Source organism: Melospiza melodia, unplaced genomic scaffold (assembly GCF_035770615.1).
Source record: "Melospiza melodia melodia isolate bMelMel2 unplaced genomic scaffold, bMelMel2.pri scaffold_88, whole genome shotgun sequence".
NCBI classification, from domain to species: Eukaryota; Metazoa; Chordata; class Aves; order Passeriformes; family Passerellidae; genus Melospiza; species Melospiza melodia.
The window spans coordinates 158712-176700 of record NW_026948803.1 but is presented as its reverse complement, the minus strand read 5'-3'; the positions used below and the strand labels follow the sequence as shown (position 1 = coordinate 176700).

The 17989-nt window shown below is 46.6% G+C and overlaps 1 protein-coding gene across 1 annotated transcript; it reads right to left on the bottom strand.

The window, feature by feature from the left end:
- Nucleotides 1-1133: 1133 nt before the first annotated feature.
- Nucleotides 1134-14984, bottom strand: LOC134414006 (uncharacterized). The gene is made up of 2 exons (XM_063148006.1): nucleotides 14828-14984; nucleotides 1134-2786 (listed from the first exon to the last, which is right to left on the bottom strand). Exon 2 carries the CDS (start codon nucleotides 2594-2596, stop codon nucleotides 1199-1201), a length of 1398 nt encoding a protein of 465 aa, XP_063004076.1. The 5' UTR covers nucleotides 2597-2786; nucleotides 14828-14984; the 3' UTR covers nucleotides 1134-1198.
- Between the last annotated feature and the right edge of the window lie 3005 nt (nucleotides 14985-17989).

The window sequence follows — 17989 nt, the reverse complement described above, 5'->3', positions numbered from 1 at the left end:
CTGAGAGATGGAATTCTCAGGGACTGCTGTTTTTTGCAGACTCTTCTGGCCATTTTTTTTTTTTTCTTTTTCTTTTTTCTTCAGGCTTCTCTCCTCAGGAGCTATCAGTGCTCTCCTGGGAACTCGTCCTAGATCGGAGCTGTCCTCTCGGCTCTTCAGGGCTTATCCCCCCCCCAAAGGGTTGGTGGGGAGTAGCCCACGCAGCGAATGCCACTTGTCGGTTTCTCGGCTGTTTAGGTGGCCTGAAAAGGCCCAGGGTGGCCTTGGACATTCCGGCGCTTCAAAGGACGAGGAGAGACTTCAAATCTTTTCTCGGTCTCGGTGTTTATTAATTGTTTATCTAAAAGATTTTCTCTCGGCCCAACAGAGGTCTGCACAGCATGTCAGCCATGGGCACACTGAGAGCCCCCAGGGCGGTCACTTATCTTTATACTCAAAGTTACGTATACAATATTTATAATTTTTCCCCAATACTGTTTTGCGGAGAAAAGAAGAAACCTCACAACTTTATAAAAGTTGTAAAGCCCGGTATGTTTATTTACAACGCGCGCCGGACGCAAGTCCCTCAACAAGGCATGCGTGCCTCTGAAGACCTCGGGTCTTCTTTTATCCCCCTTCCAAATGCATATGCATACAGTTTCACAGTAAGTTCATACATATTCATTCCGTGTGACATTTAGCACTAGTTCTTCTTTATCAAAGGAATTTCTAAGTCGGGGGCAAATCGACCTTGTGGTCTTTTCTGTTTTTCTTTCTCTGTCTCCTTGCTGTCTCGGCATGCGAGTTCTTCCTTCAGCTTTGGCCTCACAGACTTTTCACCTCTCTTAGACACTTCACCTAATTCAGAATGGATCTTTACTCTGTCTCATTCCCCCCTTTCCTAGGAAATAAGTAAATTCTTTTACTCAATGAAAACCTTCACAACAGTAAGTGTCTTTTAGTGCTTCACCATGTGCTTTTGACAAAGATGTTAGTACAGCTATTCGTTGTAGCATTCTCTAGTTCTAAATTAACAATATAGTAGATAATCCTAAGCTTACCCCGACTATTAGTAGTAAAACTACAATGGGGTGGCACAACTTATTAAAGATTCCATTTGCAGTTGGTGACCACCCAAAGATCACATCCAATAATCTTAACAAAATTACATATACAGAGATTAGAATGGTTTCTACTAGACAGAATAACATCATTGCTATCAATTTGTACAGCAGCACAAGCAGTTCTCAAGCATACACCCTTTTCCAGTATATACGAGCACAGTTTTATGGTCAGTGACTGGATGAATTTCAAAGTGACAAATACTCTGCTCAGTGTCCAAACACACATCCTGAGCATTAATAGTAAGCACAAAGGCAGTTGCCACATTAGAAACAGGATCATAGGTGAAATTCACCATAGTCCACCAGGACTGAAACTTCCTTTCAAAATCAATTGCATTATCCCACACAACCTTCCGAATTTCAGCTGGAAAATTACCTTCACCCCCTTTCCGTATGATCAGAGCTGCTGTTGCCTGCATCCATAACTGTGCTTGTATACAACTGAAAGCTAAGGACACATTATCTTGAACTGTACCAAGTGCTTCTACTATCAGCTTGTGGTCTTGGTCCCCGGCCGTTTCCCATTTTGACAGAACTTTCGAAATCTGCCACTGGCTAGTTCCTAATGCCAATAGAGATGACTGCAAGGGTTGCTTCAATTTTGTTAGGCTACTTGCTGCAGTGGCCAACCTATTCATCAGTATTTCCGAATCAATTCCATTTAAAACTCCTAATCCTGTCCCTAATATGCCAGTTAGATCCCTTCTTGTTCTGCTCCTGAGGTATGCCTGTTTTTGTAACCATGTTGTCCAGCCCTCAAAGGAAGTTTTTAGGAAGGAGGAGCAGGCTGGTTGGATTTTTGAGATGTTAATTTGCATTATCAACTCCACACGTTTGAGAGACCATTCTGGATTGAATAATAGTTGCTGCTCACCCACATTCCTTACTACATAGGGGCCTACCCCATACACCTCAGGTTCAAGTTTGGGTTGAGTCTGAACTATTTGAGTCTTGGTGTGGGCTGTATAGGATTCTGCTGTGGTAAAAGGTGTAGTATCTATTTTGAATTTAAATGAAAGCCCGATATCTTCCTGTGCCCAAAGGCAAGTTATTTCTACAGGCTGTATTAAGGTGAAATTGCACCAGCAGTCTGATTCATTTGGGCTATCACAGATTTCCTGGTGTTCATGTACACCAGGAGAGGTTGAGACACTAATTTCATTTGGTCTCTCATAAGCTGTCCCATTTATCATCCGGCACCCTACCTTAATTTCTTCTCCTCTGATCCCTTGAAGTGTCCACAGCTTCCGTTCCTGCCATTCCTGCTCCCCATATACCTGATCTCCATGAATTACCACAGTGGATAGGTTTAAATCCTTTATCTCAGAAGGTTTTCCCATGGATCCAGTATACTGATTAAACGCCTGGGACCAAGGCCATTCAGCATTGCTCTGAATAAAGGTACTTTCAAGTTCTAAAACTTCAGTTATGATAACACACAAAACAATTCTACAAACTAAAATATGAGCTACTCCCGACCGCAATATACTCATTTTGCCCGAGTAAGTTTTAGTCTCAGTTCATTGTCTCCTGGCGTCACTCCTCAAGAGGTTTCTGGGCCTTCTTCACCTGAGAGTGATGAATCCAGGCGTTCTGCTCCTTGATTTTGATTGCAGTGAAGGTGGTGAGAAGCACTTGGAATGGTCCTTCCCACTGTGGTTCCAAGGTCTTTTCTGTAAGAGACTTAAAATATACATAATCTCCAGGTTGTATATTATGTACTGGCCCATCTAATTCCCTGCTCCGAGTTCCAGCCACATGTTTCTCAATTTCCTTGAGCTGTTTGTTTAAAGCCACCATGTAGGTGGCTAGTGTTACCTCTCCAATATGGGTGGACACTCCCTTTTTTATTCCATATGGTCTTCCATAGAGTATTTCAAAAGGGCTTAACTTTTCTTTAGCTCGAGGTTTTGTTTGAATTCGCAACAGTGCTATTGGAAGAGCCTGGGGCCAAGGTAGATTAGCTTCCTGCCCCAGTCTTATGATTTGCTGTTTAATCAAATGATTCATCTTCTCCACCTGGCCGCTTGATTGGGGGCGGTATGGGGTGTGGAGTTCCCAGTCTATGCCCAGGTGGCTACTAATCTGTTGTACTATTTTGGAAACGAAATGTGATCCTCTATCTGAGGATATTGTGGCTGGAACTCCGAAGCGTGGCATTATTTCTTGTAATAATACTCTGGTCACCTCTCTAGCTTTGACAGTTCTGGTGGGAACGCTTCTGGCCACCCTGAAAATGTGTCTGTCAATACCAGCAAATATCGATACCCCCCTTTCCTTGTGAGTTCTGAAAAGTCAATTTGCCACTGCTGTCCAGGCCCATGGCCTCTCCCACTCTGACCGAGTTTCGGTCTGGGGGTATTTTTGGGGTTAGTCTGGAGGCAAAGATCACACTGTCGGGTCACCTGAGTAATAGTGGCATATAAATTCCTAGCAACAATTCTTTCAATCAGGTATGTGTATAGGGCATTTATGCCCCAGTGCGTTTTCTGGTGTTCCTCCCTTACTAGTGACCACAATAGATGGGAAGGGATTACCAGTTTCTTTTCAATGGTATACTTTTCAATAGTATAACCCTTCTTGGTTATACGTCCCTTTTTGATCTTCAATTAATTTCCTATCTCTCTTGTTGTATTCTGGCTTACCTTCAAGGGAGATTTGTCCATCTGGAATAAGGACTCCTTCAGTAGCTACCTCACCTTTTGCTGCCTCTTTTGCCTCTCTATCCGCCAGCTCATTTCCTTCTTCCAATTCTGAGCTCAAATTTTGGTGTGCCTTAATATGCATAATTGCTACCTTTTCAGGCAGCTGAACTGCTTCCAGCAGCTGGATTATCTCTTGTGCATGTTTGATGTTCTTTCCTTCTTTCCCTGTGAGGTAAGCAGTCCCCTCTCCTTCCAGATGGCCCCATGTGCATGTACAACTCCAAATGCATACCTCGAGTCTGTGTAGATGTTTATTCTCCTCCCTTTTGCCCTTTCCAAGGCACGGGTCAGGGCAATTATCTCAGCCTTCTGCGCGGAGGTATCTGTTGGTAAGGGTCCAGACTCGATTACCTCTCTGTAGGTGGTCACTGCATACCCATCATGTCGCTTCCCATTGGCAACATAGCTGCTCCCGTCAGTGAACCAGGTCTCTGCATCATCCAGATGGGTATCCTTTAAGTCTGGGTGGCTGGAGTAGGTAGCTTCAATGGTCTCCAGGCAATCATGGTGTACTGCTTCTCCTTGATTTCCACTGAGAAAGGAAGCTGGGTTGACAATATTAGTCACCACGATCTCTACATCATCTTGCTCTACCATGATGGCCTGGTATTTCAGAAACCTCTGTGGTGAAAGCCAGTGGCCACCCTTTACTTCCAGTACTGCGGACACTGTGTGGGACACTAGCACAGTCAATTTTTGTCCCAGAGTAAACTTGCGTGCCTCTTGAATGTTCAGCACAACTGCTGCTACAGCTCTGAGGCAACCTGGCCATCCTTTGGCTGTTGCATCTAGCTGCTTAGAGAGGTAAGCAACTGCCCTCCGGTATGGACCCAAGTCCTGAGCCAGTATTCCCAGGGCAATTCCCTGTTTCTCATGGGAAAATAGGAAGAATGGTTTACTCACATCTGGAAGTCCCAGAGCTGGAGCTGACATGAGAGCATCCTTCAGCTGGTGAAAGGCCCATGTTGCTTCTTTTGTCCACTGGAGATCTCTGCTTCCATCGGCAATCAGAGCATAGAGGGGTCTGACAAGCAGTCCATAATTATAGACCCACAGCCGGCACCATCCTGCCATGCCTAAGAAGGTTCGGAGCTCTTTTATGGTCTGGGGTTTTGGGGTTTGGCATATGGCTTCCTTGCGAGCCTGCCCTAAAGTCCGTTGCCCAGCACTCACCTCGTACCCCAGGTAGATAACTTTCTGTTTTACTATTTGCTCCTTTTTCTTCGATACTCTGTATCCTTGGAGTCCTAGGAAATTCAAAAGGCTTACCGTCCAGGCCACACATGCTTCCCTCGTCCGAGTGGCCACTAGAAGGTCGTCCACATACTGCAAAAGCCTCCCTCCTTCCTGTGGAGCTTCCCAGGACTCCAGATCCTTTGCAAGTTGCTCCCTGAACAAAGTAGGGGAATTTTTCCAGCCTTGGGGTAGTCTGGTCCATGTGAGCTGGGTTTTGCGCCCACTCTTAGGGCTTTCCCATTCGAATGCAAAGATTTTTTGGCTGGCTTCATGGATGGGGAGGCAAAAGAAGGCATCCTTTAAATCTAAAACAGTAAACCAGGTTAGCTCAGGTGTTAGGCAAGTTAATAAAGTGTATGGATTTGCTACCACCGGATACAGATCTTCTGTTATTTTATTGACAGCCCTCAAATCCTGTACTATCCGGTATGACCCATCAGATTTCCGAACAGGTAAGATGGGAGTATTGAAATCAGATTGGCATTCTTTCAGTAATCCTAACCGCAGAAAATTTTCAATTATTGGGCTGATTCCTTCCCTATCCTCTTTCTTTAGGGGGTACTGCTTGATTCTCACTGGTTGCGCCCCCTGCTTGAGTTTGATTACTATGGGGGAGGCATTTTTCGCCCTCCCTGGCACATCAGAGGCCCACACCCCAGGAAATACCTGACCTAATATTTCTTCATCAGTTTCTTCCTTAATGCCAATAGCTGTCAGAGTTAAACTTAATACCTCTATGTACTTTTGATCATTCACCTCCAGAGTAATTTCCCCATTTTTGAATGTAATGGTTGCTTGTAATTGTTCCAATAAATCTCTCCCTAAAAGTGCTTAATTCACCAAATTAGGCATGTACAAGAATTTATGAATACTCTATTGTTTTCTCAATTTATACTTCAAAGGTTTACAAAAATATGCCCTTTCAGACTGGCTAGTTGCTCTTTGCACTACAACATAATCATTTTCTACAGGTACTAAAGCTTTATTTAAGACTGAATATGTAGCTCTTGTGTCAACTAAAAATCCTACTCTTTTCTTCTCTTAGCTTCATTGTTATGGATCTGCTGGGGTAGAATCCCCCGGTCCTCTTCAGTTGTTTTGTACGTGTGCAGCTATCTGTTGGTCACTCCTTCTTCGTTCTGGGCATTGGCTTTTCTAGTGACTAATTCTTTTGCAGATTGCACACTGGTTCTTGCTTAGCTGAGGTGGTCTTTGTCTTGGCGGTCTCTGGTTGTATTTCTTCTGCTTTTCTTCCTGTACTACTGCCACTAACTTTTTCATTCTTTGTTTTTATCTTTCTTCTTGGTTACTAAATACTCTCTAGGCTTCTTCTAACAAGGCTTCAAGATTCTTCTCATCTGGTCTCTGAATTTTCTGAAGTTTATGCCTGATATCTCTAGCAGACTGCTTTAAAAATGAATTAACTAGTTGATTTGTCCCTATCTCAGACTCCAGATCTAATGATGTATGACGACGCATAGTATTCCTTAAACGCTCTAGAAATTCAGATGGAGTCTCAGAAGGCCCCTGCTTAAGGGAATATAAGGCAGACCAGTTTATGGTTTTTGGAATAGCTCTTTCTACTCCTGTTGCTATCTACTCTTGATACTCTGCTAATTTCTTTACCTCTGCCGACACATTAGGATCCCATTCTGGGTCTTGGAGGGGGAAATGTTCTTTTACATCCAGCTGTGTGGCCTTACAGTAATCTTCTGCCCAATTCTCTGCTGTCTTTAGGATCAGCTGTTTCTCTGTTTCAGTGAAAGCATCTAGTAGTAGCTGGATGTCAGCCCAGTCTGGATTGTGGTGTTTGATAACATATCATAGGCATTTGGCAGTGAGTATCAGGTCAACACAATAATTCTTCGCAATCTTTTCTCATGTTTCTAAATCAAGGGTGGTAAATGGCACTTTAATCATTAATTTGGCTCCTTCTGGTCCCACTGCCTGTCGCAGAGGAGCCTGTAGCACTACTTGCCTCCTAGTTCTAGATGCAACTGGACTCCCACGGATGGGGTGGGTTCTAGTAGATGTGCATTCTCTACTTGAGTCCTCCTCCTTTTTGGGGAAGTACTCTTCCTCTTCATCTTCAGTTTCAGCTTCAACTTCTCTAACCTCCCCCCCTCGGGGAGGAGGTGGAGGAGCTTTCACTCACTCAAATGTGTCTCGTTCTTGCTCCTCAGAACGATAGGCCTTATCTGATCTCATACATCGTTGTCCTATACTGCATGCTGAACAACAGCGTTTGATTTGCATTCTCTTTGCCTTGTTATCTTTTTCAAGGGCTAAGACCAGTAGGTCTGAGGGTGATTTAATCTCACAGTCTTTTTGCTACTCTTGGTGATTTCCTAAAACAAAAAACTTATCAGCATACGAGACCTCATCTCATTAACTTTCTCGTCTTAAAAACAACATTAACTGCAGTAAAGTATTATAGTCTAGGGTTCCAGTGGGTGGCCACTTTGCTCTGTCTTCTAACTTGTATAAGGGTTATTAGTGTGTGCAATACTGGATTAGATTTTTTTTATTCTCAGAGCTCCCCCGGCTAGTGACTTCTTTCTAGTGGGCTAAGATGCACCCTAAGGGGTTGGCCTGTGGAACTTCTTTGCTCTGGTTAGTTCTCATTATTTCCTTCTTGCCCTATCTCGCTTCCACCCAAACCTCTTTTCAGAGGACTTCACAGTAGCTTCTCAATCTTCCTCCCACACACTCCAAGTGGCAGGTATCAGATGCGATTTCCCACACACAAGTTTTAAAATCTTAGACTCTGAATCAGCTTGATCAGAAACTTCTAATCTACACTTGGGGCACGTGCTCTGTCGTTTGTTAGAACAGCAATACCAGTGTTTCTCACAAACTATACACTGTAATAATACTTGTGCAGCGTGCCAGCCCCTTGATGTACCAAAGGCTACCCGAAATTTTTTGCAAAGGCAAGCTATTCTATTTATTACAGGGAGCTCTAAATCTTTTACGGCAAGTTGTTCTCAGTCTAGACTTACAAGAGTGTTAGCTGAAGTCTGGTAGAGTTTTTTTAAATGAATTTGTTCGTCTCCCCTATCTATCCAATAATCTACCGGATTCACAAACTCTCAGGGGTCGAGTCTAAACCACTGAGGCAGAGGAACCCCTCGGGTTCGTCTAGCCACGGTGAAAGTATGCACAACTTACACTACAATTTACTACTTTTACTCAATAAACGTCTTCACCTACGCTTTTCTACAGTTTACTCTGTTTTCTCTGTCGGGCGCTCCCCGCCCCCAAAGCCTGCCTTGGCCGGTGTTTACTCAGCTTCTTCAGCGGCGGGTAGGACTTCCCCCCCCTGTGAAGTAGAGCACTATGGATCTACTCTCTTTTATACAACATACACTTTATACACTTGCACAATTACAAATACAGCGTGCCGATCACTCAATGCAACATACAGCAACACAGTGTCCGGACACCACTCACACACACACAAACAAAGAAAACACACACGGGTTCAGCTCTGCCCTATCAGAACAATGAACCCCAATACACGCATACACGGGTTCACCCAGCTCACCCCCAGAGCTGCTGGCGGTTCCGCTCTATCAGAACGATGAACCCCGTCTCTAATACAGCTGCTCTATCAGCTGAACCCAGACGTCTCTGGGTGGTTTACTCCTTTGCTCTCCTTCCTCTCCCCCGGGGGCCCCTCAGTACATACCGTATCTTCCTCCGCAGGCCAGCAGGTCCTTGTCTGTCCCAGCAGGAGGCAAGTCAAGAGGAGTGGAGCCTCCTTCAGGAAAATATTAAGGCATGCCTAGGAGTCCGTCGGCCCCCCCCCGCCCCTGCGAGGACAGAGATGGAGACGGAAAGTGTCTCCTTCTCCTGGCTGGCTCACCAAGAATGTTTTGTGGAGAAAAGAAGAAACCTCACAACTTTGTAAAAGTTGTAAAGCCCGGTATGCTTTTATTACGATGCGCGCTGGACACAAGCCCCCATAAAGGCAAGCGTACCTCTGAAGACCTCGGGTCTTCTTTTATCTCCCTTCTAAATGCATATGCATGCAGTTTCAAAATAAGTTCATACATATTCATTCTGCGTGACATTTAGCACCAGTTCTTCTTTATCAAAAAAATTTCTAAGTCTAAAACAGATTAACTTTGTAGTCATTTCTGTTTTTCTTTCTCTATCTCTTTATTGTCTCTAAAATTCAGCTTTTCTTTCAACTTTAGCCCCACAGACCCCTCATCTCTTCCAAACACTTCACCTAATTCAAAATAAATTCCTACTCCGTCTCAATCTCACACCTTTGCTCTGGCTCAGTGCAGAATTGCAGGGTTGCAGGCGCTTCCTCCCAGAGCTGCGTGAGGCGCTGGCTCCTGCAGATAGGCCCCGTCAAGCTGTCCCTGCCTCACGCTGGCCTCGCTTCCCTGGCACAAGTGCCGGGCCTGAAGGAGCTGCCCTGTGCTCCAGCCTGCCGAGCAGCCCGGCTCCCTGCCCCGGTGCCCCGAGTGCTGCACACACTGCTGGCCTTTGCCAGGAGTTGCAGGGCAGCCGCAGAAGAGGAGGAATCCTCAGCCAGCCCAGCGGCCCGCAGCTGCCCTTGGCCTTTCTCTGCTCCTGGGCACACTCCAGACGGCCATGGCCTCCAGGGTGGGCTGTGCCCAGCATGGCTGCGCTTCCCCTCGGCAGCAGCCAGCTGCCACCTGGGCTCTGAGAGCGGAGGATTCGCCCGCTCCCAGCAAGAGGCACCCAGGGCCCGGCTGCTGCCTCTTGCAGCTCCAAGGGCCTCCTTCCAGCCTGCCTCTGCCGGGGCTCAGCCTGCTCCGGCCTCTGCCGGAGCTCTGCTGGGGCTCCAGCCCGGGCAAGGCCGGGCCCGCTCTCACCTCACAGGCGCTGACAGCTCTGCCCCACAGGAGACCTTCCCGAGCACCCTCTCTGATCTTTCTGCTTTCTCACTTGAGCAAGGCTTTCCTCCAGCCAAAGAGATTATTGCATGTAGGGATCCAAATCCAAGTGGCAGGAGCCCAAATGCTCTCCAGTCACAGCTGAAGGCCTGCATCTGCACAGGGTGTTTGGGCTGCCTCATTCTTCTTTTGGTTTTGCTTTCAAATGCCATTGCCCTTTCTGCCTCAAATAGAAGTACCAAAGCTGGCCAAAAACAGACCAGTGGGCCATATTCCAAAGGCAGTGTGGTCTGGAGAGGATGAATGAAGAACATCTTTCCCCACTTTCACACCATGCCAAAGACACTGTGTCACTTTCCACCTTTAAGAAACAACAGACAATTCAGAAGGAATTTTTGAGCTTATTCGCAGAGTGAGAAGGAAGGGAATCTTCAAGGTGAGGTGTGGTTTCAGAAACTTTATTCATTTCCAATCCTACTCTGCAGTGCTATTAGACAATCCTACTCTAACCCTAACCCTAAACCTATCCCGAATCCTAATCCTAATCCTAATCCTAATCCTAATCCTAATCCTAATCCTAATCCTAATCCTAATCCTAATCCTAATCCTAGTCCTAACCTACAATCCTACTATCAACTGGTTGAGGAATAAATGGTCCTGATGTGATTGTCATGTTCTTGTCTCCCTCCTCTTCTTCCCTGAAACAATCAGTGGCACCAGGCTGGACGCAGGCTCAGCAAATGTTACAAATGGATGCTGCCCAAAGGGAAAAAAAAACAAATCAACAAAAAACAATGGACCATGACTTTCCAAGCTCAGTGCTTCACAGGATTCCTCTGGCTCCTAGAAGGATACAGGAAGAGGAACAATGGGACCATCTACACCTCCAACTTTATGTGCAGGACTTTGCCATCACAGGCAAACCTGGCCCAGAATCCCACTCATCCATTTATCCAGGTGTCTTCATCTTGCTGAGATTTTTGCCTTGCCAGTACTCTAGAAATGGTGCTTTCTGTCCTTGGAGTTTCAACTTTTCAGGAAACTCCAAAGCCTCACACTGGTCCCTCTCTTTGAAAGACAGGCACTGTGCTGATTTCCACAGGGAGACAGAGCAGTGTCTACCGTTCCATGCCCTGCCCCTCGTGTGCTGGATGGCTCCTTCCTTCCCAGCAGGGCCAGCCCAGTGGCACTGGGCCCTGCAGTTCCCTCTCTGCCACACAACCTGGCAGTAACCCTGGCACAGTTCCCGTCTGCTTGAGCATGCCAGGCAGCAGATGGGGCTGGGACAAGTCCCTCCCAGCTGTCCCTGTTTGCATGGCAGAAACCTCTGAGGGTGGGCTGGGGGGCACAAACCAGGGCCCCTCAGAGCCTCACAGTGAGCCCCCCACAGCCCCTCCTGCCCACAGCCAAACCTAGGCTGGGACTGGCTTCCTTGGGTTTCTCCACCACCATTTCATGTCTCTGAACCCTGCATTGCTCTACTTCAATTCTTTTGCCATTAGATAAAACTGAACACCCCACCAAATTACAAAAGAGGGTGACAGAAACAGCCAGAGGACCTCTGTGACTCAGGAAATGCAGAGGGAGCTGGAGTTATTCAGTTTTGTGAAGAACAGGCCCCAGGGAGACGTTATTGCCACTTTCCAAGACTTCAGAGTGGCTTTGAAGAAAGTGGGCAACACCTTTTTTAACAGGGCCAGATACAATAGGATGGGGGTGAATATTTTTAAACACAAATAGGATCTAATCAGAACTTGTTTACTCCGAGCATGGTGTGACCCTGGCACAGCTTGCCCCAAGAGCTTGTAGGTGCCCCATCCCTGCAACCATTCCAGCTCTGGTGGCAAAGGGCTCTGAGAAACTTGATGTCTTTAAATAGGTCCCTGCTCATTGCAGGACACTTGCACCAGAGGACCTTTACAGGACCCTGCCAGCCCAGCCCAGTCTAGGATTCCTCACCATTTTCATTTGAAGAGCAGCAAGAGTGGAGGTGAGGAGGAAGGGGGCTCATCTGATGCCTTGGGCTTGAGTGGAGGAGGAGCCCATCCCTCAGAGCCTATTTCACCTGCAGCCCCTTCACATTTTACCTGCAGGAGCTCCTTGGCAGACCAGCACCGCGCCTCGTCTCTCTGCAGGCAGCAGCTCAGGAAGTCACGCAGGCAGGATGAAAATAGGTTGGGCTGCTTCAGCTTTTGTCTTCCTCCTGTGGCTATCAGGAGTTGGGGCTGGGGAAAAAGGAGACACCAGGCTCCACCTGCTTCTTTCCCATCTGTCACTGCTTTCCCAGATCCCATTGATTAAGCTCCACTCTGCAGTGGCAGTTTCTGCCCTGGCAGAGACCCAGAGATGACTTTTCTTTACCAACCAAAACCCCAAACCCTGATGCAACCACAGACTCTCCAACATCCCACAGATCTTGCCTTGGCAGCTGATTTCATATACTGACCTAGTTAGTGGGAACTACATCAGCACAATCACATTTCCTTCCCTGAGGATTCATACCAACTTGAGAGGCTTTTTGGAAGAAGGACTTTGCTATACTAACTCTACTCTATCCAAGGGTTAGTATATGAAAAGTATTTCTGCAGTGCTTCTTGGTCCCTTAAGCACAGCTGCCATAAAACAAAATGAATCAAGTTTTTTGCTTTGTTCTTGAAAACAATGGGAATTGGAAGGAAAGAAAGGAAATCCACCAGGTATTCCTCAGGTAAGGAAACAAACATTGGGAATCTCATCTTCAACATAGACACATTAAGATGCATGCACAAATGTACTGGCATGAAAACACCTGCTTGGACATACAGGAGCCACCTGCAGCTCTGTCTCTCAGCAGTCTGAAAATTTCTGCTTTCCTTACATGGAAAAGAAAAACCTTTCATGGTCAAATCAGAAGGAGAGGTTCCATTCCTACGGTCACACTCTGCTCAATTGGCTACTCAAGTCAATGCATGAATGGTAGGCCCATCCCAGAAAGTGCCAGGAAACAAATGGGAGGTTTTGGCAGGCTCTCCACATCACCAGGCTCTGGCTTGGTGATGTGCAGAATGTGGCTTGGGCTGGGAGAGAAACATGGTCACTGAGTGTTTCAGCATCACTGCACAAGAAGCAGAAGAGACTCTGTGGCCTTTACACCCTCATGGCCAGGTTTCAGGCATGTTTCCCAGTGAGAAGAAACTGCACAGGGAGTTAAGTTCCTCCCTAAAAACCAGTGCCTTAGCAACTTTCTTGTGTTTGGGCTTCTTTTCTTCATTTCTGGAAATGTAACACCAGTTCTGAGAGGCTTGCCTTGTGGTTTGAGGGGCATCTTCGCAGCCAGATAAGTGGGAACAACTTGAAACCCAAAGCAAATGTTGCCTGAGAAGAGCTGGGAAGTGTTTGCCTGTGGTGAGGCTTGAGCTGTCTGGCAATCCCCTTCCATGATGTGCAGAAACATCCAGCTGCTCCCCAGAACTTCTTCCCTCTGGGCACGCAGGCCTCTGGAAACACCTGAGGATTCCAGCCTTTCTCCTGCTCAAGAGCATCTAACCTAAGCTGAGCTCCAGTGTCTTCAGCAAGGCCAAGGATGCTCACTTCCATGCAGCTGACAGTGTCCATGGAGCTCAGCAGGTCTTTCTGATACTCCTCAGGCCAAGGAATTACAGTGTAGATTGGCAAGACATCGACTGATCATTATCCAGTGTGGTTCATGTGGAACCAAGCTCTAACACGCTGACAAGTCAGAGGGAGAGAGCTCATTCTGCTTTTGCAAGATGGTATTTAGAAACATAAGACACCGACTTGGAACTATTCAAACCTCAACTTGCAGACTCCATCTCAAATAGACAAAAATAACAATGGCAAGAGGCCTTGGAGTCTCCATAAAAATGCCCACCACTGTCATGATAACTCTGTGCTCTTGGCACTGAAATAGATGGTGACCAAAGAGACTTTGCTATTATCCTCTTTAACCCAAAGGAGAATTTCAAAGCCGGAAATGGCAATGCACTCCCCTTGTGTACAAATAATTGATGCGGCTTTCTGTCCTTTTCCCACATCACCAGAGGTGACAAAGAGGGTTTTATCCTGACTCTCAGCTGAGCTCAGCCACTGGCCATGGTGAGGAGCTGGAGCCCTCCCTGTCATTAGAACTGTGCAGGCCAGGGATGGCCCTGCTCCTGAGGTAAAGAAACACAGCACCAGTGTCAACTGCCCACGTTGGATCCCTGCCCAGGCACCTGCCTGCGAGCTCATCAACTTGTTAAAGTACCAAGAAACAGCCAAGGGTTTGGCAAACAATTCTAACTGCAGTCGGAGATAAACACATCCTACACTTATCCAGGCCACCCACACACATGACTGAACAATGTACAGATGACTTGAAAGCCTGAAAGTTTCAACGACCACAGGATTTGGAAAAGATGCTACAGAATGGAAGAGAAGAGCTGCGTTTAAAAAATGAAAAAGCAAGCAGAACAGCTTGGGCATTGCTTTGGTAGTAAGTTTTTTTCTCTTTTCCTTTTTTGTTTACTTTTCTTTTTCCTTTTTTCCTATGTTTTCTATGAAATTTAAACTGGAAAGGTCTAACCTCTATTTCTCTAGATATTTATCACATGTCTACCCTGTCCACTGAAAAATTCTTGTCCTTCAGAAACAGAGTTCCAACATTGTTCAAAAAACAAGTGGGAAATGTCAGGCATGGCTGGAGGCCAAAATGACAGGTTTCTGAACTGGTTAGGTTTCTGAACTGCCACTTCCCTTTCTGATACAACCAAAGCTACAGCAGATGCTGATGTGTTGCAGGGGCATTTTTAGAAGGGGACCTTGGTGGAAGTGGTGCCAGCAGATGGCAATGGGATTTTGTCCAATGGCACACAGAACACGGGACAGGTGAGAAAGACAGTGGGATCAGTGAGTATTTGCACCTTACCAAGACAGGCGTTGCATTCCAGGAAGGAACTTCTCGTTCCACCATTTCGATGCCCACGATTCCCAAAGACCATATGTCCACTTTGGGGCCACATGGTTGACCTGTCACCACTTCAGGCGCCAGCCACCCAGCAGCGCCGGCCACGGAGCTCTGTCTGTCCTGCTCAGGGCTGAGCTGAGCAAAGAGGCCAAAGTCAGCTGTGGAGAAAACAACAAACCATGAAAGCCAGCTCCAGTTAGGAAACCAAGCAAAAGAATTCCCCACTCTCAGGCTAACAATGTGCTGTTGGATCTCCTGGAGGACTGTTCATGCTCGATTTCCTTGGGGCTTTAGCCAAGGGAGTATGGAATTGGCCACTTCCAAAAAATCCCAGGTTTCTTAACGCTTCTCACAGCAGTGGACTTCATTCCCCTGAAGCTTTAGATTGTAGATCCCTCTGTCTAGAAGGGACACACACAGAGCAAGGCCACTCTTGACTGCTTGTGGTTCCTTATACCTCTGTGCACATTCCAACTGTACCCTCAGCTTGCAGTTGGGGTCCCTGCACTGCCACCAGCACCATTTCTGGGGAGCTGGCAGTCACTCCAAGCAGCCCCACACCCACATCCCTGGAACGCTGCACCTGACCAAGAATATACTGACCCAGCTTGACAGAACCGTCAGTTCTGAGAAGGATGTTGCTGCTCTTCACATCTTGGTGGATGACGTGGTTTGAATGAAGAAAATCCAGTCCTTGCAGGCACTGAGAGAGAAAACAGAAAGAGGAGGGCAAAAATGAGTGATGCGATTTCATCACAAAAGAAAGGAAGCAAAGAATCTAAAAGATTCCCTCTCCAGGGGAATGGGAAGTAATGGCAGAACAGTAATGGCCACTGAGAGGAAGAGCTTGCTGCTCCAACACTTGCAGAGCAGGACCTTTCTGAGGAAAGGCACGTCAGCTTTTGAAAGAGCAACAGCACCTGCTGTTGTAGGCTGTCCCCTGCAAACCAGCCAGGGTGACTCCTGCTGCAGTGGACGTGCTTTTTCCTTGCAGAGGACAAAGGAGGGGTTTGGAAAGGAAAAGTCCCTCCCTTTGGTGTTTAGTGGATCACTTTTGGGTGGGAGGCTGCATGGAATAGATTTTCTTGCTGGCCTCAGCACAGGCGTGTAAGTATCACACCAGTCACTTTGTGGAAGCAAAGAGCATTTTTGGCTGCACTTCTATCCTTTTCAGCTGAGGACTGTGAGAAATGAGTCTTTTTTCTTTGCTGGTCATTTCAAATCCTGCCACCAGCACCTTTGCTTTTACAGGCAAGGAATGCAGTGAAGACAGACTCCAGGCAAACATTTAGAGAGGCAAGGTGGAGAACAGCAAATACAAATACAAATACAAATACAAGAGACAGAGTGAGAATACTACAGCAGGAGATAAGAGTACTGGCACTGAGTACAGGGAGTGAAGGGGCAATGGCAGGCCTTTCCCTGTAGATGCTTTTACTTGCCCATAGAATAGCAGCAACACAGAAACAAAGCTTGGCACAGGAAATCACTCCAGCTCTGAGCCCCCGTTTCCCAGACAATCCTGCCCAAGCCCCTGGAAACACAGATGGGATTGCTGACCTCCCGACTGATGGCTGCCATCTCATCTTCCGACAGGTAGGTCTGGCTGATGACATTGCTCAGAGTGCCTCCATCCATGTACTCCATAACCAGGGACAGTTCCTCACCCACAAGGTAGCTGAAAGAAGGAAACAAGGGCATGGAGATGAATGTACATGGCTAGGTTGCTGTTTGGAAAATAAGGGTTGATTCTTCTTTTCAGGTCTCTTTGAGACAAAGACAAAAAAAAGGAATAGACATTTCCTCTTGGCTGTGCATTTTTTGCCATCTGTGCAGTCTCAAGGAGAAAGGCACAGCTGCAAAAAAGGAGATGTCTTAGATGGGCAGTAAGCAAAATGTGCAGTTTAGAAACAGCCCAGATAAAAAACCTGTCACGCATGGTTTTTCTGGAAAAAAGCACCTAGTCTTCCTGGCATGCATAGCAATGAAAACCAGTGGCAACAATCCAAGGGAAATCCTTGTTAGTTTACCTGGACAGAAGAAGACACTTGAAAAAAATCAAGCTCCAAAACAAAGTGGTGGCTGTGAATATAGAGATCATTGATTTAGTAAGACACAACTCATCCGGGTTTTTGAACAATTTTCAAATACCATGTGCCAGCGAAGACTCATGCAGACAAAATGCAATCTCTTCTCATCCACTGGAGATGAAAAGAGCAATAATAATTAGCCAATAATTACAGCTCTATTTTCTGCCAGTGACCAAAGGGGGATTTTACCTTGCATGTTTGCAATATGTAAACAAACATTCATGGGACAAAAGCACAACTCACCTGTCTAAACAGTTGACCAGGTTGGGATTTCTATTCACCTTCATGACCATGAGTTCGTTGACTTTTAATTCCTTCTTCCTCAGTCCTTGAAGCTGTATTTTCTTGATGGCCACCTAAAATGACATTGAAAATCAGTAACTTGAGAAGTTGGTGGCACGAAACCACAAGGCACATGGAGTGAGTGATTTTGCAATGACACAGCTGAGCTGTGCCAAACTGCCTTGTGATCAGGCAGTGCAGTAATCAGGAACTGACATTCCAACAGCCCATTTCTCTGCTCCTTTGAGAGCCAGTTACAGGACATGTGGGGGCACTGACATTTTGCCTTGACCACTTGGTAACAGCGGTGTCTCAGTTATCACGCACAAACCTCTGACCACACTCTCTGCTGCTTGGTTTGGGATTCAGAAGAAGTAATCCATGCCTTAATACTCTGTGGATACATCTTGTGATATGGGCAGGGCTCAGGGCTTTCAGGGACGCCTTGCAGATCTCTCCCTATGTGCAGTTCCCAAGTGCAGCACTGCAGGTGGCTAAGGATCTGCCAGTAACTTTCAGATGGATTTTCTGGCAGCCAGAAATGAGAATTCAGGCCTCTGAAGCTGTAGCCCCAAAGAGCAGTGAGGTGCTCGAAGGCACCACCTGTGTTTTAGCAATGGAGTGCGAGTGAGCGCGTCCTTCTCTGAAAGGAACCGCTGCCCTCCGTGCCTTCCTTCCGGCAGCTGAGGAGGACAAAGTCCCAAATGTGTTCTGTGGGCTGGCACCAGTCTGTGCTTCTTGTGCCTTTTCA